The sequence below is a fragment of the Manis javanica genome, chromosome 1, assembly GCF_040802235.1.
Source record: "Manis javanica isolate MJ-LG chromosome 1, MJ_LKY, whole genome shotgun sequence".
NCBI lineage: Eukaryota > Metazoa > Chordata > Mammalia > Pholidota > Manidae > Manis > Manis javanica.
In genome coordinates, this window is record NC_133156.1 from 139,973,064 (window position 1) to 139,997,231 (window position 24,168).

A 24,168-nucleotide genomic window follows, 5' to 3' on the forward strand; every position below is an offset into this window, starting at 1 on the left:
CCCAATTTAGGAGACAAAGAGACAGAAACTCCCTAGAATGTGACTTGATAAAATACGCATTTAGAGGGACTTTCTCCTCTTTGAAAAATAAAGACTGGTTGAAAAAATTCACATATATTTACAAATTAGATAGATATACGGATACATGAAGTCCAACTTAATTTCCTCGTTTTCTGTTTTCACTTCTAGAAAATGTTACCCTACTTTTTATTTCATCATTTCCACTTCCTGAGTTGTAATCAACACACTTTCTCCTAGTTCTCCAAGGTGATGAGCTCCCTCTCCACCTGGGCAGTCACAGGAGGGAGGGAGCATCTTGTGACAGCACCAGCAGAGAGACGCGGAGACAGGTCCAGTTTGAGCCAAAGCAGGCCAGTGCACTATAAGCACTTTAGATCTGCTTTCATGAATACCTTTTTCTTTTTATATATGTATTTTGATTCCAATTCCTTTCTACTCCATGAGAATCTTGTTTTTGTTTTATGATGAGAATCGGGCCTATGCTTTTAATAAAGTGAAACATGAAAATGGGAGAAATCACATGTGGGTTAATTGCCTTAGAAATTCAAAAGTGATACTCTAATATTCTTACTATTTTGCTCTGAATTTCAACCCGGACATAAGATAAAATTATGTAGATAGTAAAGTATGGTAAATTGTGTTTACGGTGAAACTTAGTAGGATTATTAATCTAAGTGCTTTGCTTGTGAAAGGACTAAAGACTGCCATAGACCTCAACAGTCTTAGCACGGTCAAAGCACTCCCCAGATAGAATACATGGACAATAGCACCACAAGGCCCGTCTTACTTCACTGGGCTGATTTGAGGATGAAATGAGATTTTTTTTGTTGAACAGCTGTGTAAATTTTAATGAACTACACAAATGCTGGTTACTTTATTTTTGGCTATTTTCAAATTATAGAGATTCTTAAAGTCAGATACAATGAGATGACCAGAGTTCTGGTTCTGAAGGTGAACCGCTATTGGCACTAACAGGTCCTCCTGCAGGGATGGAAATGTGTGTCTGCTTTGTCTAGTGCAGCAGTCACTAGCCACGTGCTGCTCTTGAGCATTTGAAATGTGGGTATTATGGCTATGGAAGTGAACTTTAACTTAATTCTATTTTTAAATTTCATTAATATGTTGTATTTAAGTAACTTTAATGGCCACAGGTGGTAACTGGTTATCATACTGGACAATACAGCTCTAGATTGTTTTTATTTTAAACAGTAAAAATTGGAGATTCTCAGGTGTAGTGAAATCAAGTCACTTTAATTCTTTGTTTTATAAAAATATGAGTTTAATAACATTTGCTATAGAAGTCATTAATATAAAGGGACTGTCCAGTGGATATGTCACATGACCAAAAGAAGGGATGGCTGGAGCCTGAACACCATCCACCGGCAAAACCCCAGACACTGTGGACGGACTATGTGAATTCATCATTCTGATTCCTTCACTGGAGAAGAGGATGTGAGGGTGAGACAGACGTCTTCCGAATGCGTGACATCTACAGAACACCACTCTCATCTAGTCTGAACCTCCAAATGTATGTACATACAAACCAAAGCAAATACTAACGCAGGAACGACCACAGGGACAGAGCAGGGGGCTGGGAGGCTCGGGGCACACATCTCCCTTGATGGAAACTGATTCTTACAGCGAAGGCTGCTGCCTTCAGTAAGACCACTGACCACGGCATCTCACGCTAGAGCCCTCCACCCCCGTCTGATTTAAATTCTTAATGAGAATGCTGGAGGGGGGCTATGGCAGAAACTTAATTTATCATATCCACGCTTCAGGCCTTTTCCCTATTAAGCCTATGAAAACACCACTAAAAGGCAAAGCATTTTTAAAAAGGGAACAAAGTTGACCTAATTCCTCTCCTGGGAAGAGGAAACCTACTTAGTAGATGTGAGCTTCCTCCATGCATTTGAATTTTCAGGATCTTGCTTTTATTCAGTGAAGGAGAAGACACGACATATTTTTACTTGTGAGTAAGGAAACACTTTGGGAAGATACCCTAATGCCTGTCTGCACCTTTCACTTGCCCAAGTCAAGGGCTCTTACTTCATCCGGCCCCTCTGTCCTGAAGCTCTCTCTACCTGTCTCCTCTGGCCCCTGGACATGCACAGAGCCCACAGACACTGTTACATTTTACACAGGATCCCATGAAATTCTGTTCCATGATGTATTCACCCAGCTTAGTTTCCTTCACATCCATAATTTATAGCCATTCATTTTATCCAAATAAAACCCCCCAGGCTCTTTCAATTCTGCTGCATGTTTGAAATTTTCTGTAATAAAACATTGGGGGAAAATGCCCCATGGCACCCACATTTCCAGATTATTTTTTCAGAAGGCCAGAATGGCAGTTCATCTTCTGTGTTTATTTACAATTCTGCATCCCGCCACGTTTATGAAAGAGATTTTCCCTATGTGCTCTTATGCTTCAGACTGCCAAGCAGCTTGTCCTGTTTCAGATTTATTCCTATCACCTGAGCGGACCTCTCTGGGGGCCCACTCCCCATCTGAACTCTCTCCTCCAGGGGTTGCTGCACCCCATACCGTGTTACATTCCAGACCACACGTGTGCAGGACAGCTCATCTGCCCAGTCATGGGGCATCCAGAGAACGATACACTGCAAACTTGGACAATGACAGGGACCAGAGGTGGCCAAAGAGTCATGTGGGCAGTGCTGTTTTATGCTGAAAGGGGGTTCCTTTACTCAAAAAAAAAAAGAAGTTTTTATGTCTGGGCTCCTTTTCACTTTTTAACATAAAAGGGTTGAATGCATATGGTTAGGAGCAGAAAAATCTCACTACTGCAACCCGAAAGTACCTTCTCACAGCTTTCACATGTGGTGATTAAGATCTATTTTCTCTTTATATTCCACTCAGTTTCCTCTCGCTTCACACTTAGAGGTTTCTGGAGTTGAGGTCACTAGTAATTAGCATCTCATGCAACATACCAGTGGTCTCACCCAAACCCAGGCAAGCTGGGGCCTCTGTCTTACCTTCACTGACTTCAAGCCTCAACAGAGACTATTTCTAGATTCAAGAGATACTATTTCTTTCTTTGAAGCATCAGTGTAAATCCCTATGAATGTGAGTTTTTCCCAAGAGTTGGGCATTCTGTTCCTTGTTGCCAAAGCATCCTAATTAGAATACTAGGGGCTAGGGAGGAGCAAGAGGAGAGGGAGGGAGGAGGAGGGTAAGTGGCTGCCAGTCATCAGTACTTACTGTATGTATCAGGCATGGTGCAGGGCGCCTAACTCAAATTATCTTATGATAAAAGACTCCTCTCAAGTAGATTCTTATATTTCCACGTTACACTGAGAAAACTAAGAAGCAGAGAGTTTAAGAACTTGCCTAAGGTTACACAGCAAGAGGTAGGAATGCTGGTGTTCGATCTCACAGCTGACTGACTCCAGAGCTCAGATTCTGAAGCACAGTAAGTGCCCCACAAAGGCCTCCAGAATCTGGCCACATGTCGGGAGGTACTGGCGGAGGACGAAGTGCTCTGGGCCCCATTTGGCGCAGTGGGGGCCCAGGAACTGACCTTCTCAGCCTTCTGGTGGAAAATGGAGGACATGTCCAGCAAGGTGCTCCGCTCATCCAGGGCTGCCGCAAACGCCTTCCACTCCTGCTCCAGCTGATTTGCAATCTGCTTGATCTGCTGGGATGCATAGTGGCCCGATTCCACCAAGCGATTTGCCACTGACATGATGCGGTTTATGTTTACATACACATTCTGTAAAAGGGGCAGAAAAAGAGGGCTCACTAGGGGAAGGGAGACGTGACACTTCTAAGGGTGACATCTTCTCAAACATGGCCTAACCTTAAAATTATATTTTTAACAGCAGATTCACCTGGTAAATCATAATATATATATATTGCTATCTGGATTTCCATAAACTCGAAGTATTGGTTTCAATCTCTATTTTTAAAACTGCAAAACTACAAATCAACTAGCTGAAAGGCATATTATTAGGCACAGAGCAATCAAACACATGAGTGGGTGCACACAAATATACCATTACTCACTTAGTGGCTTCTAATCCTGAACAGGGTCCAGATGGTAAGCCTGCCGACAAGCAGTCACCCAGAACTGAAGGAGCCCAACACTGAAGTTTGTAACTGGGATCCAGAAACTACAAACTATGTCCTCAGCAACCACAGGCTGCTCTGTGTGAAACAAGCTCTCCTTTCTACAAGAGCCCAAGTCACCCTTCTGATGCCATCAGAAAACCTTCTGTAAATGGATCCAGTTTCTCTGAGGAATATGAATTGGGGCATAAGCAGAACAATGCTGTGTTCAGACTTTAAATCAAGCTTTTCTACTGGGTGCAAATGCCTATCTTCAAGACCATCAGTTTACTGTAAAAACAAGGGTGCGATCTAAATGTCCACCAGTAGATGAATGGATAAAGAAGATGTGGTACATACACACAATGGAATATTATTCAGCCATATGAAGAAAACAAATCCTACCATTTGCAACAACATGGATGGAGCTAGAGGGTATTATGCTCAGTGAAATAAGCCAGGCGGAGAAAGACAAGTACCAAATGATTTCACTTATATGTGGACTTTAAGAGCAAAGAAAAACTGAAGGAACAAAACAGCAGCAGAATCACAGAACCCACGAATGGACTAACAGTCACCAAAGGGAAAGGGACTGGGGAGGATGGGTGGGAAGGGAGGGATAAGGGTGGGAAAAAGAAAGGGGGCATTACAATTAGCATGTATAATGTGGAGGGGGTATGGGCGGGCTCTACAACACAGAGAAGACAAGTAGTGATTTTACAGCATCTTACTACACTGATGGACAGTGACTGTGAAGGGGTATGTGGGGGAGACGTGGTAAAGGGGGGAGCCTAGTAAACATAATGTTCTTCATGTAATTGTAGATTAATGATACCAAAATTTAAAAAAATAAAAAAATAAATGAAAGGGTAAGAGAGAAAAAAAAACAAGGGTGCGAGTCTTAAAAAAAAAAATGAACTTTTTACTGCAGAACAGGTTCTCACTATGGTATTTCCCTTTTCACCTTCAATCTCCTTGTAGGGCCCTAGGACAGCAAAAAAGGGGAGGGCACCGCACACCTTCTGCAGTCCCAGGCAACACTGAGGTCCTCGATGGGTCCCCTGAAGCCTGCACACACTTTGGCTTCTCCAAATCTAATTCCCCAACCTGTCCCAACTCTTGTACACCCCCATCCCCCTGTGGTCGTCTGGGCCAACCTCCCACTGCCTGGCCCCTGGACCCCCCATCCCAACCAGCCTCTTCACTGGTAGCTCGTCTGCAGCCACCCAAGTAAGCGTCCTCAAGAACTCACTTGTTCATTCTCTCCTGGCGCCTTCTTCCTCCACTTCTGCCCCAAACCTAAACTAAGTGAAGCTGCCTTTATCTGGGATTAGACAGCCACAGAGCCCAGCTGCTGATTTACTTTTGCAGCCTGAACCAGGTAACAGATGTCTGGTGCCTAAAGTGGCAGGGAGAAAGGACACTTTGTCAGGCTGTGACAGCCAGCTGACGCCATGGTCAGCGGGGGACTGCCTTCCTGGGCTCATGTGGCTCCGATGCCCTAACCAGCATCCTTTAAGTCAAAAGCAATGCCTCCCCTTCTCAAGCAAGGTATCTCTCTCAAGTGACAGGACTAGACTGGCTAATTTTTGCTTTCTCTCCACCCTTAAAGAGAAGCATCAACCAAAAGGTCTGTCAGGAAGAGCGGAAGCAGGGACCCTATGTGAGGATCTGGAGACGAGCCCTTGGAATGGAGAGTATGGTCTGCGGGTCACATCTCCCGTATCTCCAACACTCACAGCACAAAGGACACAGTGGCATGTGGCCACAGTCAGCCACCTATACGCAACAGGGCAGTGCACAAGTCCCTGCATTAAAAGTACCTATGCCTAGGTTCTTCTCATCATAGTTTTAAGGGATCTGTGATACTAAAATGGGCATAATTGCCAGTATCCCTTAATAATATTCCTTTAAAGATAGTCAACTTTGCATAGTGATACTTTTTTTTTTATTTTGTCAAAAAATGTTTAAAACACTGAAGATAGTACAAGGAAGGACTGAAGGGTAATAGGTCCTGTTCTGCTAAATAAGGGTCCTGGACAGACACCCAGGATTCATAGGGGTGTTGAAGACAAGGAATGGGAAAGGACTCCCAATAGGTGCACCCAGCACAGCCCAGGGCTATCAGATTCTTTTTAAATTAAAATTGTAATTGTGAAGTAATTGTAGAAATTAAAAAATAAACTAAAACCTAAAAAAATAAAATAAAAAAGGTCAAGATCTCACACTCAAATTTTTATAAGCTTCTTACTTAAAAATGCTTTTTTTTATTAAGGTATCATTGATACACAGTCTTAATGACGGTTTCACATAAAAAACATTGTGGATACTACATTCACCCATATTATCGAGTACCCCCCATACCCCACTGCAGTCACTGTCCATCAGTGTAGTAAGATGCCACAAATTTACTACTTGTCTTCTCTGTGCTACACAGTCTTCCCCGTGACCCCACACACACCATGCATACCAATCATGATACCCCCTCATCACTGATAATAATTACCATTTATCAAGTACAACTATGCATTCAGTACTATGTTTAGTATTTGCATACACAGACCAAGTAAAAATAATGTAACACCATGGAAAGTAGGCATTATCCCCACCTTATAGACTAGGACACCGAGGCTCGGAGAGAATAGGTCACATGGTAAACAGGAGCGTCAGGATCAGAGACCTACACTTCCGACTCCCATACCTGCTTCTTTTGAGTCCTAAATCCATCCCTAATAATGCTTAGAGGTGGGAGTATATTGGGTATATTTTCTGTTCTAATTTTTCTAAAATAGACCTCAGTATTTCTAGTTTTTTAAAGTATGTGATACAGTGTGCTGAATGTGCCTTTTGCCATGAGCCTAGGTTTCAGAATATTTTGAAAAATTGACAGGGATTTTTTTACAAAGAAATTCTAAGAAGCTTCTCCCAAAAGCTACCATTTCAGCTTTCCTTATCTATGCCTAGGTTTGATAACTTCAACCAGAAACACTCTCACCTCAAACTCTAGAACAGGTATCAAACTTTTTTGATGTCTATACAGAATTTTCTGATAAATTTTATCTTTGAAAATACCTAAATTGGAGCACCAAACTTTAATTAAATGGCATCTCACTGAGTTAAGTCAAAGACCCTCCCCTCACGCTGCTCTGATGCCCTGTAGGAAGCGTCCTCAGACCCAGGAGGGGTGCTTCTCCCGGCAGCGGCTCTAAGGCTGGATGGAAACTCCCTGTCCCTGAAGAGGGGGTCGGTCTCTACAGAAGGAACCATGTATCCTTAGAAAACAAAGCCTTTTATTTTAGTTATATGAACTCCAAAAATGTAATAGAAGTGCTACTAAAATTCATTTTACTGTTGTTGGTGGCGGGGGAGGCACTGTCCTACAGCAACCCCCACCTGGTCACCACAGGCCAAGGGCGTCAAAGAAATCAACCTCAGAGAGCCAGTGGATTCCAGGCAAGGCTGGCGTCCAGACCCCAGTCCGTCAGTTCAACTTGGAAGGAGATCTCCTGTTTTAGAAGATCAGGAATGTGCACTGAGGTAAGCAGCAGGCCAGCGTATGCCTTTGTTGTGAAGGCAGCCAGCAAAACAGCAGGCCTGTTCAGGAACCCGACTCAGCCTCTGAGAAGCAATTCCAGAGCCCGCGCAGGCTCCGAAGAGGCACAGCCCAGGAGCTGGCAACAGAATGATGCATATTGTGTTGGCCAAGTAACTGGCTCAAGTTTCAATGGTTTGTCTGCTTGTTTGTCTTCATTTTTGTTTAGAACTTCAAACAAGCCACTTAGATGCTGCTAACATACAGGACTCACACTCAGAGGTTAACTGCTACCACCAAGTCATTAACTCTGAAGGCCCCACAGGGCCTCCTGGCAAAGTGCTGAGACGTGACCTGTGTAAATACCTCCACTTGCTAAGATACTTTCACGTGCAGGATGCATCCGTCCTGATGTATCTTACCATACAATTCATGGCGAAGTGGTTGTGCTGCGTCTGAAGCTCCATTGCATGTGGATGGCTGGTTCCAATCTCAGTGTAGCTGTTCAGAAACAGGCCCTTGTTGTGTGTGATCCAGTCAAACATCTACCGGAATGAAAGAGACAATCTGGAATCACTCCAGAAAGAGACATGACTGACACAGGCCCAAGAGTGGGGCCAATCCAACAAAAGGCAGCATCCATCTTCTGACAACCTCACAAGCATTTGGGCCAGGTGATTCTAGATTTCTAAAAAGTCACTAGTTTCCAATTGACAGGATCTACAGGAAAATCTTACCTTCTGTGCCTCTTTGACAGATGAGGAATTAAGAAGCAGACAGGCAAAGAGAGGTACCCAAATCCCTGGGGCTAAATAAAACCCTACTCTTCTGACTTGCAAATGTGCCCCCCTGCTGAAGACCTGCTAGGTGAAATTAGGGATTTACAGGTCTTGGGTGGGTTTTGCCCACAGACTACTGACAATAATTCCAGTGACTAAAGGATCGTGCCCTTTAGGGCAGAAAGTGTATGTTTGTATATAAATATTATGTATATAAAAAACCCATGGCAAATGTAAACAATAGAATGTACCATAAAAATAAAATAGATTGGGAAAAAAATTTAATGATGACATCTCTCTTATGGTTCAATACAGATGCTACTTGGAAAAGGATGTCAATTACATTGTTCACAAAAGAGACATTTAAGGAGAAAGAAATGACTGACCAATAGAATAGCTCCCATGACCTCAACTAGATGGAATCCCAGAGTCTTCTTTTTTTTTAGTAACTGAAAGGCAGTTTTCCTAGTGAGCTTGATAAGGACCTACTTAAATCATAAGTACACAAACAGGTATGTTAAAAGTTTCCCAAATAATAGTACTGAATACACATCCTTTACAAGGTCCTTGTCTACCAAAGATTCCTACTGTAGTTTTTTTACTTTACTGTAAAACATTCATCAGTCCACAAAAAAAAAAATTCAGTGAGCTCAACTTAAAAGTGATCAATTCATCTATGGACATGGCTTGGAACACATTCCTATAAATAAGTGTCCTGTTTTCACATTGCTAAGACTGATAAGAATTCACTTTGACCAGTTGGTGTGTCTGGAGCACAAGATTAATACATGAGACCATAAGTAATTACTGCCGGTATTTCACAGAAGCTATCATTTTTAATGCATTGTCTTTTATTTTAAAATCATACTCAGTAACAGATATGAATAGTGTTCTGTCACTGGCTTTGTATGAGTGGAAGAAGAGTTATCAGCAAAATACATACATACATAATTATTGTTTCCAATAACATAATCCTATAAAATTTTCACTCTTTCAATTGAAAATGAATGACATTCTAAACCAAACTAGCAGAGCAGTAACTAATAACTCAGTTTCTAAAGTAGCATTGCATTGCATTGCACTGTGAGAAAAACCAGACAGCCGATGCAGTGGGATCTCCAACAGCTACCTGCTGGTCCCCCACAATGCCAGGAGCGTGGCTCTCTCCTCCCGCACCTTCCTCTCTGCCTTTCTCTGGCCAAACCACCTAGGCTGCTGGGCCCACCAACCCAGGCAGCCTCCCTCCAGACTCACGTATGTCCCCATCTCGGCGTTACCTTCTCGGCGTCCTGCTCAAACAGCCGCAGCTGGAAGCACTGGTCCAGCTTCAGTTTCCGCACATGCCACATCTGGTGCAGGTGCTGCCGTGTCGAGTGCAGTCTGTCCAGCATGACAGACACCTTGGGTATGAGGCTCTGCAGGTCCGCATTGCCCGACCCCGAGTTCTTTTTGGGAAAGCTGTCACTGCTCTGAATCCTCTGGAGCAGCTTCTGTCCCTCTAAATCCAAGTCCTCTATGGGGGCCTTAATCACCTTCTTCTTCAGCTGGGAATGTTCCTCAATCATATTCCGAGCCCCCTCTAAATCCTGAGGCAACTCCTTCTTAGCGAGAATGTCCTGAAGTTCCTCCAGCCGAGAGAGCATGTGGGTTGCATTGCTAATGTAGTCTTCAAAAGCAACTCTGATTTCAATCCATTCTTCATGGTTGTATTCCAAGCAGCCATCAAACTCAGGAGTTAGCTGAGAAGGATCAACTACTTTGGTAAGGCCTTCTAAAGAGACCATATTTGTCTTAAGGGGAAAAAAAATCACACATGAGAAGATGAACTTAATTTATATGTTCTTATCATAATGCAATTTGCAATGCTTCATCACAGATTTTCAAATTTACAGCAATCTGTTTATAGAAAACATAACATACCTTGTTCTTGTCCCCCAAAAAATAAATGTAAATGAAAGAAACATTAGCAGTATACTCAGTGAAAGATAAATCCATTAGAGCAACATATATGTGAGTTGGAGTACCTAAAATTACAGAATCATACATATTTCATGAGAACTGAAGAAATTAGATTCCTTTCCAAAAAATGTATAAGTTAACCCATTATCTTAGGCACATCTGCAAGGAAATACCTTAAATTGCAAGTACAAAGCAGATGATTCAGAAATTTCACTTCTATTAATGCATTCTTTTTCTGGTCCACACCACTCTATCAACTCAGTCCCCACAGAAAACTCTGTAGGGGTTTCCTACAATGTGCATCAAGCTAAAGCCTAGTTGTGGGCTTAAAAAAGCCCTGTTAACTGTCCCCTTCCTCTAAGGACACTTATATGTGGGCTGCTTATAAATGATAAACACTGCTCCAACCAGGCCACTCATCTTATCATACTTCCACCTCTCAGCAAGTAACAGGATATGAACAACTTCTTAAAAATTTAGAAGAAAGAGTTAGCAAGAAAGCTTACAGATGCACTTTTCATAAAGCTCAAGACAGAGGGAATATTTGATTCATGACTGAGCAGTTCAAGTGCTGTATATCCCAATCTGTACCACATTCCAATCTAACCGTGACAAAGTTTTAGTCAATTACAACCTAAGCAAGAAATCATAACCTCACCCTCCCTCCCTATCAGGTGTACGCAAGGGTTAGTATCAGTCCCAGGCCTCAAGAAAAACACAGTGAGGAGGGGTGACTAAACACAAAAACAAAAGCAAAGGAAAAAAATTTATGGCCTCCAACAAAAAGATAAAGCAGAGGAAGGCTGGTTTAGCTACCCTCTATCACCTGCAGCCTTATAAAACCTTAGAAGTGCATTGCCGTGAGGGCGGGCACAGGACCCACACCAGGGCGCAGGGCCAGAGAGAGCTTCCCCCTAACCCACATAGGGCCTGCAGTGGGACTGTGGGCTCAACAGCGTCTTGTTTGCTTGGATTTTTAATAATGTCCACAGGAGCAATCACTTCAGAGAGACAGAGGCTGGGAACAACACTGAGACAAGTTCAATAGAAGACCTGGTAGAGGTGACTTTAAAGGCCCAGAAGGAGAAACTGAAGTCAGATTAGCAAAACTTGTGCACATTATATGGTCAAACCACGGTTTTTGCTTAAGGCATAATTAAATACAATGCACTTTAAATTCCACATAGAGAAAACAGTAAGACCTAATAAACTGTCTTTCATATTGTGTATGAAGACAAAATTTCTGGTTTCATCTTTCACCTAAATCTCTCAAATGTAGTTTCAAATTCAAATTCAAACTAAATTCAGATTTCAGGTTGAAAATCAGTACCATGGAAAGAGACTTAAAAATGAAAGTAATACACACATGAAAGCACAATGAAAAGTGTAATATGTCACATAACGCCTCAGAATTAATGTGTGTGATGTGTTTAATACTATTATTGCTGTTTACATTCACAGAAACCTAATATTTGGGCAGTTGCTAGAAGAAGTAATCTAGTCAACCAAAAATTGTTTTATTACTAGAAAATATTCAGTGTTATTACAGAATATGGCATGAATCAAGTTTCAAGCTGGCCAGAATACTTCCTCCCCATAATCATCTCATTAGCCTAACTGCACCAAAGCCTCGTGTCAGAACCTTGGTGGCTGAGGAGAGCTTTACAGTGGAAAGGAAGTTGGCACTTGAGGCTTGTTTTTTACACTCTCTTTAAGACAGGGAACTTATGTGCTAACTGAATTCAGTACTCTGCACAGTTTTTACAGGAGTATCTCCCTTTTCATAAACGAGAAACCTGATACACGAAATACATAACAGACCATTCTCTCCACGGCCTAGAACAGGATGCAAACTCTGTCTCTTCCGCATCTTAGCTCAGGGAATCTGAAGTTGGATATTTCTCCCTAACATTCCCTTCTTCCCAAGGCTGAGGCAGTGATAATGGACCTGAAGCCACATAAAGCCCTTTGCATGACTGGGGAAGCTCTTCATCAAGTGAAGAAAGAGGCAACAGGCTTCTCCTGTGGCGCAGCCGAACACCTTAGCAGCCCCACTGCCTAGAACCAAAGGAGAGCTGAAATCTAAGCCCACCCCAGGTAGAACCATCCACTAGGGCCATGCAATCAGCAAACTGATTTGTTAGTTTACTTTTACACATCATATATATGTAAGCTATGCAGTTCCCATTTAATATGTGGTTTTAAGAACCTATTATCAGCCTAAAATGGTGAGGGGAAAGTCAGCTTTTAATAAACCACACCTACTGGTTTAGTCAGTCTGGCTACACATGGAAGTTACCTCAAATTCAAATTTAGAACTGCCAAAATTAGTCCTCTGCTTCTGCCAGAAGTTGTCCGGCTTGATTATCAGAGCAACGTGAATGCAGCCGGGAAAGGACTCCTGCAGTATCTTCAGCAGAGGCTTAATGGAGTCCCACTTGGACCCGCGCATGTCCACGATCACTGTGAATCCTCGCTTGCAGACTTCTTCACTAGAGACAAAGAAAAAAAGCAGGCCTGACCCGTGTCACTCTTGCCACTTTCCCTGGTCTGAGTGCCCCTGAGTGGGGCCAACTCTGCCTCCTTCATCCCAACATCCCTGGGCTGCTACCTTCGGGCCAGGGGGGCAGCTGGCAGAGGCGGAAGGAAGCAGAGAGAAGAGCAGAGGTCTTACCTGCAGGACCAAACTGTCTCACCCTCCATGTCCTGAAAGAACAGAATCTGACTGCACACCCATTGAGAGCAGTGACAGGGGTCAACTCCAACAACCTTTAAATTTTAAATTTTTATTCACGGTTTTGCAACTTCTGCATTTCTCTTTAGGAGAAAACAATGACCACCCCACCCATTTCTCGTCTTTTCTGTATTAACTAATAGTCTGTACACAAACTGCCTAATAACTATTATAGGGAAGGTCCCTGGTGAGCACTGAGCAGGGACAGACGGTGACATCGAGTGGGCAAGGGGACACGGGACGGGGGCACAGCCACCCCAGCAGCACGCTGACAATGGCAGGAGATCTGCACGTTCCCTGCATCTTGTCCCGGGCCTTACGCTGTCTCAGGGGTTCTCTGAATGTGTCCCCAGCCCCTCTGGGGGAGGGCCTCTGAGTAATCTGTTTTCACAGTGATGCTGAGATTTATTTGTCTTCCTCACTGGGTGGCACTGATGGCCCAACCACTGTGGTGGTGGCACAGTGACCCTGAGCACAAATCAAGGCAGTGCTGAGACCCGTCCTTCCTCTCCACATTCTGGCAGTATGAGCGAACAAAGAAAAAAAGCCAGTTTCTCCTAAGAATGACCTTGATGAAGCAATATGACTGATTCATTAGACCTCAACCCCTGGGTACACAGTAACCAGATGTAATACACTTCTTCAATAAATAAAAAACAAGAGTCAAAGCGTCCTTAAACACAGGCTGAAGGTCCAGCGTCCCACTTGGTTGTAACCAGTGTTACACATGGAAGATTTTGTGATGGCTTCAGAACTGCCTTAGGCTCAAGAACAACCCTAATTCTGTTACATGATGGCCTCCTGTCTGGTTCAGTCCGTGCAGGCTGCTCGTGCTGGTGCCAGGGATTTCCCAGATAACGACTGCCTGCAGGGGCTCTGGAAACATACCTAAGACCTCATAAGCACCCGATGAGAATTTAGGTTTTTATCCAACGTGAGTAGTCACTTTGGGAACATTTGACCTTTTTTGGCCTCAGGTAATCACCCGGAGAAATGACCCTAAATTTAGAACTCAGAATATTAAATGCTATCACTAAGTGATGGTAAAAAGCCAAAAATATTTTAAGTCAAAATTAAAACCAATTTCATGCTCTCTCTTACCCTCTACCCTGTACTTTCTCCCCTACTCCTCACTCTCTTCTTCCTCTCTCACTCACACAAACACACATCAATTTTTCCTTGTCTTGAGTTATACCATCAGTGTAACTGGTATTCCAAAGTTCACCAATATAAAGTTCCTATGACAACTACATTGTGTAAGAAGCACGTCACAAACATTGCAAAAACCTCTGGTGACAGCGGGGAGACGGAGGCTCACAGTTCTTGCAGAAAGGTGTTGAAAGCTATCAAGAAAAAACAGACTGATCCAGCCGCCTATTATCAGTCAAATGTGGAAACCTGCTAGGAAAACTCTGATTAACTTCCGCTAACTACTTCTACACAAGCATGAACTGCGAAAGAGCCAACGCTTGGCTCACACCCTCCTCAGGCGATCACTCCTCCTCTCGCAAGTACCAAGCAGGTCCTGGGCCAGACACTGGGGAACACCACAGGCCTCTTCACAAATCCGAGTGGCAAACTATGCACAGTCTGGCAAGTATCTACTCAATAGGAACTTCAGGCTCGAGAAGCCCTGAGACAAGACCACCTGAGCTGGAGGCATGCTACTGCAGATTCATATTCGGCTGCCAAGCCCCAAAGACAGGAGACTACAAAGCATGGCAATATCTTTATTATTTTATTGGCTAATGTCTGCAGGCTGCCCTTGACGCTTCAGTCTTCATCCTATCAGGATAAATCCTCTGGCAGCTGGTCTCTCTCCACATAGCCTGCACAGTAGATACATAAACCAACAAAGACCCTCCACTTGAAAAGGCTTAAAAGGAATCCTGAGTAACTCGAGGCTTAACAACAGGAACAAGCTGGAGGACAGCACAACCTAAAGGTAGGTGCCCTGAGCTCGTACAGCTTACAGAAGGATTAACTACTCACCTTCCACAATCAAGCCGTTACAACCAGCGATTTCCCAAGTAATGGAACAGCACATTAGCTGGCCTGGGAGTGCACAGCCTGTCTATCCATCTGTCCTCATCAAGTTAAAAGCCAGAAGTTAGAGCAAAAGCAGTGGTTTGCAAACACCCTCAACCGTGGTTATATTCACGAGCAGTATTCACGAGCAGCTGACGAACGTGTGATTACCCGCAGGCGGGCTCCAAGCCAGTGCTCCGTGGGAGAGACACTGCTCACTGCAAAGGGCAGCCTGTTTACCAGTTCGGTGAGCAGTTTTGCCTGAGAGCCTCCCCCTCTATCTGTGAGATAAAGAAAACCAATGCAGGGCTCTGGAAAAGAGAACTTCTTCTTTCTTTAGTTCCTAGATAAAGAAAAAAAATACCTTTTTTATATAAATGCTCATGAATAAATTAAAATATATTTCATTATTTCATCAGTGACAGAAGAGAGGGTGGTTCATCCATTTAGCTACTATAAATCATTCTAAAGAAAGAAAAATGTTCTAGAACACAGTTAGTATACACACAACTCAAGCAACAAGACAAGTAAATACCTAGAGGTGTAGTGTACTGAGATGGATGCTGTTTTCATCACTGTGCAGGAATCACGATTATGCCAAGAAGTCCACTGTGACTTGTTTTTCCTACACACACTTAATGGAAAGTTTCCTTGCAAATCAATGCTATGAAAAACATTCTATTACTCCAATTTGTTTTTCCAAGGGAAGGTGGCCCAAGTAATAATGCTCAGACTAGTCACCACTGCCTGCATCACATGTTCACCTCCACAGGCCCCATTTGTAAGACTCACACAGACCATCTAGAGACCACACAGAAGAAAAACAAGGTATCTGGCTCTAGCAGAGGTCTGGCACATATCAAAAGGAAAATAACTGAAGAAAAGTAGAAGCAACAATATGGAAGGTGGAAATTACTGTATTTATTCTACGTCATTTACGTGTTCATCCCACATCTCTTATTTGCTCATTAACCAGGGACAGGCAAACCCACAAGTCCAAAATAATGTACACACTGTCAATTTGCTGATGATTTCTATTGATCCTACTGTTTGGCTAAAACAAACAGCTCTCCCACAACCAAGTGCTCACTGGAGGCAGCAGGGCTCCTTCTGGTCAGGGTGGGCCCACAGTGCCCACAGAGGGCATTTTGTTGCCATTTCTCTCCATCAGGACCACTGTGACATCTTCCTGCATTACCATTGACAAACGCGTCATTTACGTGTTCATCCCACATCTCTTATTTGCTCATTAACCAGGGACAAGCAAAAGGCACCTCCTGTCACTTGGAATTGTAAATACAAAAGCAAATCCAGGCAATGAAATGAAGTAACTGCTCAGTAGCTGGAGGGTCACACCACACATTTAAATATTCATAAGTGAAATGAGAGGATTTGTTATAAAACATTACAGGGGGAAAAATTATAGAAAAACAGAACTGTCAAAATTTGGTCACTGTTGAAGCCAGATGAAAGGAATATGGGTGTTTGCTAGATTATTTCTGTGTGTGCTTGTCACTATCCATGACAAAAAAATTTTTTTTTAAAAAAAAGGTCATCCAAAATGATCTAAAAACACCTGAATTCATCTTTTGACAATATCAATGAAATGAAAATTTTTTTATACTTATAATCAAAACAGATTTCAAAACCAGAAAGTTGCCAAAGTTATATACAAGTACTTATGTAAATACTCTTTTAAAAAATCACCTGGATGAATACCCAATTCAACTTTTATATTAAACTGTGGGGCAAGTATTATTTTGGATGGCAGCGATGTTTTTTTTTACATTGCCCTTTGTATTTCTGTACCTCCTTCCATGAGCAGCACAGTACCTGGCATATGGTAAGAGCTCAGTAAGAGGTGGCTATCAACCACATTGCTCTTTACAAATTGTTATCTATAATAGTGAGTAGTATATAGCTTCTAAAACTCTTTCCAGCTCCATCATTTCAACAGTCAAGAGGAAGGGAAAAACTTTTCCCATATGTGTAAGCAGGGCTCTCACTTTGTCACAGTGACACAAAGTGACCATCTTCCCATGAAGGCCACCCAAACAGGAAAAGCCAACCGCTTCCTCAGCAGCTCAGACCCTCAAAAACAAAAGCTGGCTTTTATCAGCCAAGGAAGGATGGATTACAAATGGGCACCATTATCCTCCCTGTTGGGGTCAGCCTACCTAAGTCAGGGGTGCCAGGACCCATGGGCTGGAGCAGACCTGGTATATTCTACTCAGTCTTTTACAGCCATTACATTGCTGCTGACCACCTATACTATTTATTCTCCTGCGTAATGTGCTCCTTGAAGTTTCTGTCTTCTCTCACCTCCATCAGGACCGAGTTTGCTTTATGCATCCCTATTCCTCTCTTAGGAAATGTGTCCTCACCCTCCCACGTCCATTATGCCCTCCTGCAGCATGTGTCCTGGAATGAACACTACTTTTTCTCACTGGAAGCAGCCGTCATTCCAGGCACAGCTACGCCCTTGGACCATATCACAACAGTGTTCTATTACCCAAAAAATAATATGAACAAGTAAACAGAGAGATTAATGTAGGGGCAAATTTCTTCCACCAGTTGGCAGCCAGCAAGCAAAACTCCAGTAGAGCAGAAACAGAGATCATAAGCCCCTCAAGTACACACAGAGGCCAATCCCTTTTACTCTTCCTCATTCAGGGCTCTCTGGAAAATAAGGCTTTGCCTATTCTTGGTGTTCTTCAGCATTCACACTAAAAATCTCCCTATCACTATGGGGGTTCCCAAGCTGGATGTCCTGGCATATTAGCCGGTAAGATTTTTAATGCCCCATAATCTTCACGTGACAAGTCAACAGACACTTTTAAGGAATGGAAGCTCAGCATAAAAGCAGTCCATTTCTGGTTCCAGTGAATGTATCTTGGTACCAGAACCACCAAAGACACCTCTGCTTTTTTCCACCACATCCTAACAGCCCAGCCTCTGGCCTCCCAGCCCCACTGCCACCACACAAGGCTCTACACTCGAAACACACACCTTCTTGTCCTTGCATCCAGAGGTGCTGTAAATATGACATAATAGTCACAAAATGCAAAGAAGAAGGAAGATCATGATTTTAATTCTGTGCTGCTTTGTCTGCTTGGAATTCTAGGTAATGGTCAGCTGTTTCTAGAGAGGATGGCGCCATGTCTCTTGGAACAGTGACAACAGTAACAGGCCAGAGAGCACAAGGCACTTACCTGGGGATAGAGGCTAGATAGGAAATGAGTCTCCGGAGGTCCTCCTGTCGTATTCTATCATGATTGCTGCGGGCGGGAAATGTTAGAATGGGACCTCCACGCTTATCTCTGCCGCCTGAAAAACAAACGTTTGCAACACACTTAGACAAAAGCAAGGGAAGACAGGGCTCCACATGCCACTGGAAGCCCAACGCCACCACCCACGCCTCCTGCAGAGCTGTACCCCTATTGCCACCCAGCCAGGAAGGGCTGCGCAGAGGGCGTGAGTCCTTGTTCCAGAGACCTGCTCAAGCTGTCACCTCTGGGACTCTGAAGAAAAAGTGAGTGTGCACACCATGTGAGAAGACATCACAGAAAGCCTTGTCTTTTTCTTCCAAGGTGTTCCCTCCTTTCTTCAGCTTTATGTTTGGGGAGGAAAAATGTTTTCAGGTCCACACGCTTCACTCCCTTAAACAGCCACGTCCCCCTCACACCTTCCCAGCCTCTCTCTCCTTCCCTTCCATGTCTCCCCTCTCCTTCTCTCCCCTGCATCCTAAGCTCTCTCTCTCTGCTAACAACCAAATTAGGCATTAAGTCATAAAAGGAAAGACAGGAATGCACCTCAAACTTGACATTAATCAAGACTTTATGTAACCTGGGGTCTCACGCATCCCCCTCTCAGTGACAGCACCTGACCCTGGGCCATGCTTTACCAATCCCTCTCACAAGGCCACACCTACAAAAAAAAAAATGTCTGGCATGCAAGAATCTTAATGCAGAACTAAATGAGCTTAAAGACTTCAGGAAAATTGCATCCCATACCAAGCACAAATCTCAGATCATTGGCCTTTGATAGGCAGGAATGTCTTCTACATATACATAGTACTAATGAAGCCTGCTGGTAGCACTGAACCCTTTTGGTAAAAGTAGCATATATATTCTACTATTTCCCTCAGGGTTTTCAGAAGAGATGACAGAGAAAGAAAACTGAGCCTTCCCAAGTGGAGCCTTCATTCAGTTTTACAACTGTATCATCTCATTTCAGAAGTACAGCAGTAAGACCTCAAACTTCAAGTCACAATACAAAACTCTTTATGATTTGATCTTGTTTTTCTTGTCAGCAGAGATAAAATTAAAGAGCAAGCACACTAAGAAAAACAACAAAACAGATTTTTTTCCTTTCAAAAAGGCCAAAAAAATATTTAGCAGAAGATGTTGGTATTTTAAAAAGCATATTTTACCAATATGGGTTTTTATAATTTCCTAGGATGATTAACATTACCTCTAAATAGTAATGCAACTTAATTTTGATTCTGAACACTTGAAATGACCCAAGAGTACTATTCAGTCACATAGTCTAGGAAAGTGTTATTTATAAATCCATTAAGTTAGGTATTAAATGGGAACAATATTAAGTCATAGCTACCAATACATGCAGTGCTTTACACACACGTTCTGATTTCATCATCACTGTGACCCTGCTAAGAGGTTTTATCATTCCAGCTTTATAATTAAGGATGTTGAGGTTCAAAGACCTTCAGTAAAGACAAAGGGACAATGCCAGCATGGTCACAGGTGGGTCCTTTGCCTTAGCAAGAACTTACATAATTTTTCACACTAGTGGCTTTAGCTCTTTCTAAAGTAGTACAACTGTCAGGACAACTAACTAATGGTTTCATGAATGCCATTACCAAGTAATCTAAAATATCAGACAGTATTTTTAGAATAATAGCAATGTCTCTAGTTGTTTGGAATACCTTTTGTCCCTAAGATAAGTAACAATTTCACTATTTTCTATTTCCCAATATCTCTCATTCTTTTCAAGAATCAATCTTCTTGATCAAAAATTTTACAGATTAATGCATATTATAGAAACTTGAGTTTTTAAAAATATAGCATGGTATCTGGATTAAAACATTTACCCCACTTGTGGTAAAGAGAATACTATCTAACATTTTTCTGGAACACCATTCTGAATTTTTCAAATGCAACGAACACCATGTTTGACTCAGTAGGGAGAGTAAATAAATGCCAGTGACTGCTTCTCCTTCCTCTGGGGTCACCATATAGCACAACGCCAGCAAGGCACGCTCTACCGCGGGTGTGAGAAAGGAATACAAGCCCGGCGGTCAAAGCCAGTCACATGGGAAGTCGACAGGTATGCACACTGCAAGCAGCCCCTCTGTCCACTCTGGATGTGAGAACTGCATGTAGGTGTGTGCAGAGGTTCTGGCCGCCGCTGTTGTACTGCTTGCTTCAACTTCCAACTGAGATTCTTCCCAAGCTGGTAGTGCTGACGAGAGTCCCCGAGACTCGCTAGCAAGTTCATCCACCAAACAGGCTCTCTCATTCATGTCATCTTTAAACACAAACTTGAATGTTAAGATAGAGGGAAAAAATTCACTGTCTTTGTCCTCCTCCCAAAATAGAGCTTCAGAAAACTCACCAGGATTGTTTTAAAACTTCACCAAAAATCATTTACAAAGTAGAAGCTGCAAATTCTGCATTTAGATAATAATTTGTTTTCACTTGCAAACCTCCCCTGCAAGCATCTTCCCATCTATAGTCTGTCACAGTCAGTGACAGGCAGGTGCTCATCGCCCATCTGCTGACCCCTCCCAGAGATGCTTTAAAAAAAATCGTAAAACAGATGAAACTTACTATCAGAGGAACATGGTCTCTGAACCTTGTTAAAGGAGCTTAAAATCTGATAAACAGATGTCTCTTTAGACTAGATTCCCCAAGAGTCCGCTAGGTAGCCAGTGTCAGAGAAGGTACACCAATACACCAATGAAAATACTGTCCAGGTTATGAAGCAGGAAAGTTACAAGGTCAAAGCTCTTGTCCCTAAACTAATAAAAATAATAATGCTGTAGCTCCTAAAAGCTTTCTCCACTAGACAAACTCCTATGTGTCTGATGTCAACCCACAGCCTCGTGGTGAGGCAGGCAGGACAGAACGCCAGTCCCATTTCAGACCGGAAACTCAGCACCTTTGTTTCTACAATGAAAAGACAGGGCAGAAAATCCATTCTTATACCTACCAATGTCATAGGGTATCTATGTATGGGAGTTTTATAGTTTCTGGACCTCTACATGTCTGCAATAAAAAACCAACAGCTCATTAAGGATTATCTGCCTATCCAAATGCTGTGTTAGTCAAAATATAAAACAAAAAGTTTATTTCATAATGATACTGCTTTATCTTATAAATTCTTATTAAAAAACTGCATCCTCTCTATCCTTCCACTCCCACTACTCCATTATATTTCTATAGTGCCCTCTCACCTCCTAGTCAACTATATGATCACATGTTCTTTTTGTTCAGGTGTCTTCCCTGCTAGAATGGAAGCTCTATGGATGCAGGTATCTTCTTCATTCATGCCATCAGTATGTATTTGCTGTACCCAATAAGAGACTGGCACATAAAAGGTACTAAATAAATACTCGCTGAATGAATGGATTCTTCCTCTATATTCCATACAAAGTTAATTAAGAATACCTACTATCAGGTATCAGGAAGTTAAAATCAGAAATGCCTGATGCACATTTCTATGGAAACACAGACGTTAAATGGACTGGGGTTTATTTTCATGTTAGAAAGAAAAGATCCTGAATTATAGCTGCAATGTCTTTCTCAAAATGAGTGGCATGCCTTTTCCCTCTTTTAAAACGTAGAAGTCCAGGGGACTTGGTCTCTTGAACAGTGTGGCCCAGAATGACCACAGAACAGAAGCAGCTAGATTCAGAGTTACTACTTTTTTCTTGAACAAATTAAGAATTCATCTTTCATCCAATTAGAAAAAACCTCTGTTGTAAGTAAGGCACACTTACTTTGAGGAGTATAGTGTAAATTTCAATGAACCAACTGTATTTTTCTCTGTATGGCTCTTGTTTGAAATTTCAGGATTAGAATACCAGTAAAAACGATTCTTTATACAGTCTAACTCACTGACCATGCAAAGCAACTTTCACAAAGGAAAGCTTTGAAAAGAGAAATTATGGCTGCCACCTATTAAGACTGCTATCAGCTAATAAAACTGTTAAAAGCATGTCCACTGAGCCCTGCTCCAGAAGCCAAAGCCAGGAGTTGGTCATCTGTGGACCTTCACATGCTCACCCCTGGCTGCCTAGTTCTAAGGACCAGAAACTAGCATACAGAGTATTCTGGATGAAGATTCTATGAGGACTCTTTCTGGAATAGTTGGAAGGCCTCTGGGAGTACCTGGCCTTGCAGTCAGTCACTATGGTCCCAGACTCTGCTAGATGCTAAAAAGAATATCCCAGGTGGGTGGGAGGTGCCTCCCCATTCCCTTTCTGCAAAACTGGAATGGGAGGAAGTAAGGTCAGTAGTCACAAAAGTAACAGCAAGCCTCTGAGTCATCAGATCCTCCATTCCTGTCAATACCCCCACTTGCAAAGATGAATGATAATTCACCTTGCCCCCAAAGAAGCTATTCTAAAAAAGTTGCCCAAATGTCTATCAACAGGCAACTGACAGGACAAAGTCAGCTTATAACAGCTGTAAAGGGAAGGAGGAATATCTCTATTCTGATATATCGCTCCCCAGAACACTACTTAAAGTGGCACAGTCAAGGCAGAGAAAATGGTGTGTGAATACATCAGTGTTTAGGGGAAGGGAAGATGAGAACAGATAGACGGAGTGAGAGTGTTCATATTTTAGAATTACAGGAAGTAAATGAAAAAACAAATAGAACAAAAACAAAAAAGGTATCGTATGGAGGAGGAAAGATACAGGGCGGAAGACGCAAGGAGAAAACCTAGATTTGACTACACCTTATTTTTAACTTTTTAAAAAAACTTTTAATCCTAGAATGATGTGCACATTTTATTTAATATTGAAGCAACATGAGGTGGTTGTGTTTTTTTTTTAAAGCCTTAAAAAGTGTAAAGCAAAATGAAGCAAATGATCCTAAATTTCACGTTGGCAGGAAAATTTGATTGACACAGAGAGGAACAATTTTATGTCTTTAAAAAACAGTAATAGGACAGCATATTCCTAATGGCGTATCCTTTTAGGACAAGGAAACAACCACAGAAGTATTCAATTACATTTGGTCACCACACTGTGGTAACAGCATCAGTATTACAATGTTAAATAAGTGCTTATGCTGATAAGAGTAGGAAGATTTTTAGTATAAGGAAAAAGAGATACAAATATAAAACCAAAGAAAAGACATCTATAATCTTAAATCTGAATAGAAATTTCAGTTTGAAGTCATTACATTTTTTTCTCATTAAAAAACTATATATATATACACACACACACATATTTCCTAGATGTGTCCTCTGAAGAGGCACAGAAACAGTGACCCACCCAGGAACAGAGAGCTTCTCCAGCACCCTGCACCACTCCCCACAAAAAGGAATCAGGAGCTGCAGGGAAGGCTCACTGCACACGTGCAGCAGGAAATAGATGAGCCTGAAACCCCGGATCACATCAGCAAGGAGGGCGGCATCCCAGTGGCGCCTGGACTCGGGGGCCGATCTGAAGAGCCTCCCACTGGTCAAAGACCGGAAAATGTTAACTTCGTAAGAGGAAAAAAAAAAAAATCATGTGAATTGAAACACATCAAATAGATTTAAAATCATGAGCTCAAAATGGCACCAAAAAGCCTCAATGGTTTTTCATTTGTCTGCAATGACTAATGGTCATTTTTCATTAATCTTAAAAACTGGAAAGGACAGGAATCAATCATTTACTCTGCTTTTCCTATGTGAACTGTATTGTCAGACTAACCAAGAAACTGATGATGGGACATTTCTCTTTATGGAATATCTAAGTTGATAAAGAACGAAAGATATAATTAGAGTTTCACCACAATGAATGCTTAAC

The 24,168-nt window shown here is 42.3% G+C and overlaps 1 protein-coding gene across 8 annotated transcripts in view; it reads right to left on the reverse strand.

Annotated features, from left to right (window-relative positions):
* TRIO (trio Rho guanine nucleotide exchange factor) overlaps nucleotides 1-24,168 on the reverse strand; it is a 340,446-nt gene that overhangs the window by 188,993 nt on the left and 127,285 nt on the right. For all 8 annotated transcript variants that reach the window (XM_073237759.1, XM_073237756.1, XM_073237760.1 and 5 more), the window contains exons 3-7: nucleotides 18,334-18,448; nucleotides 12,659-12,851; nucleotides 9,678-10,190; nucleotides 8,044-8,166; nucleotides 3,563-3,754 (exon numbers count right to left, since the gene is read on the reverse strand). In XM_073237759.1, the coding sequence (XP_073093860.1) occupies nucleotides 3,563-3,754; nucleotides 8,044-8,166; nucleotides 9,678-10,190; nucleotides 12,659-12,851; nucleotides 18,334-18,448 (1,136 nt within the window). The remainder of the gene's footprint in view (nucleotides 1-3,562; nucleotides 3,755-8,043; nucleotides 8,167-9,677; nucleotides 10,191-12,658; nucleotides 12,852-18,333; nucleotides 18,449-24,168) is intronic.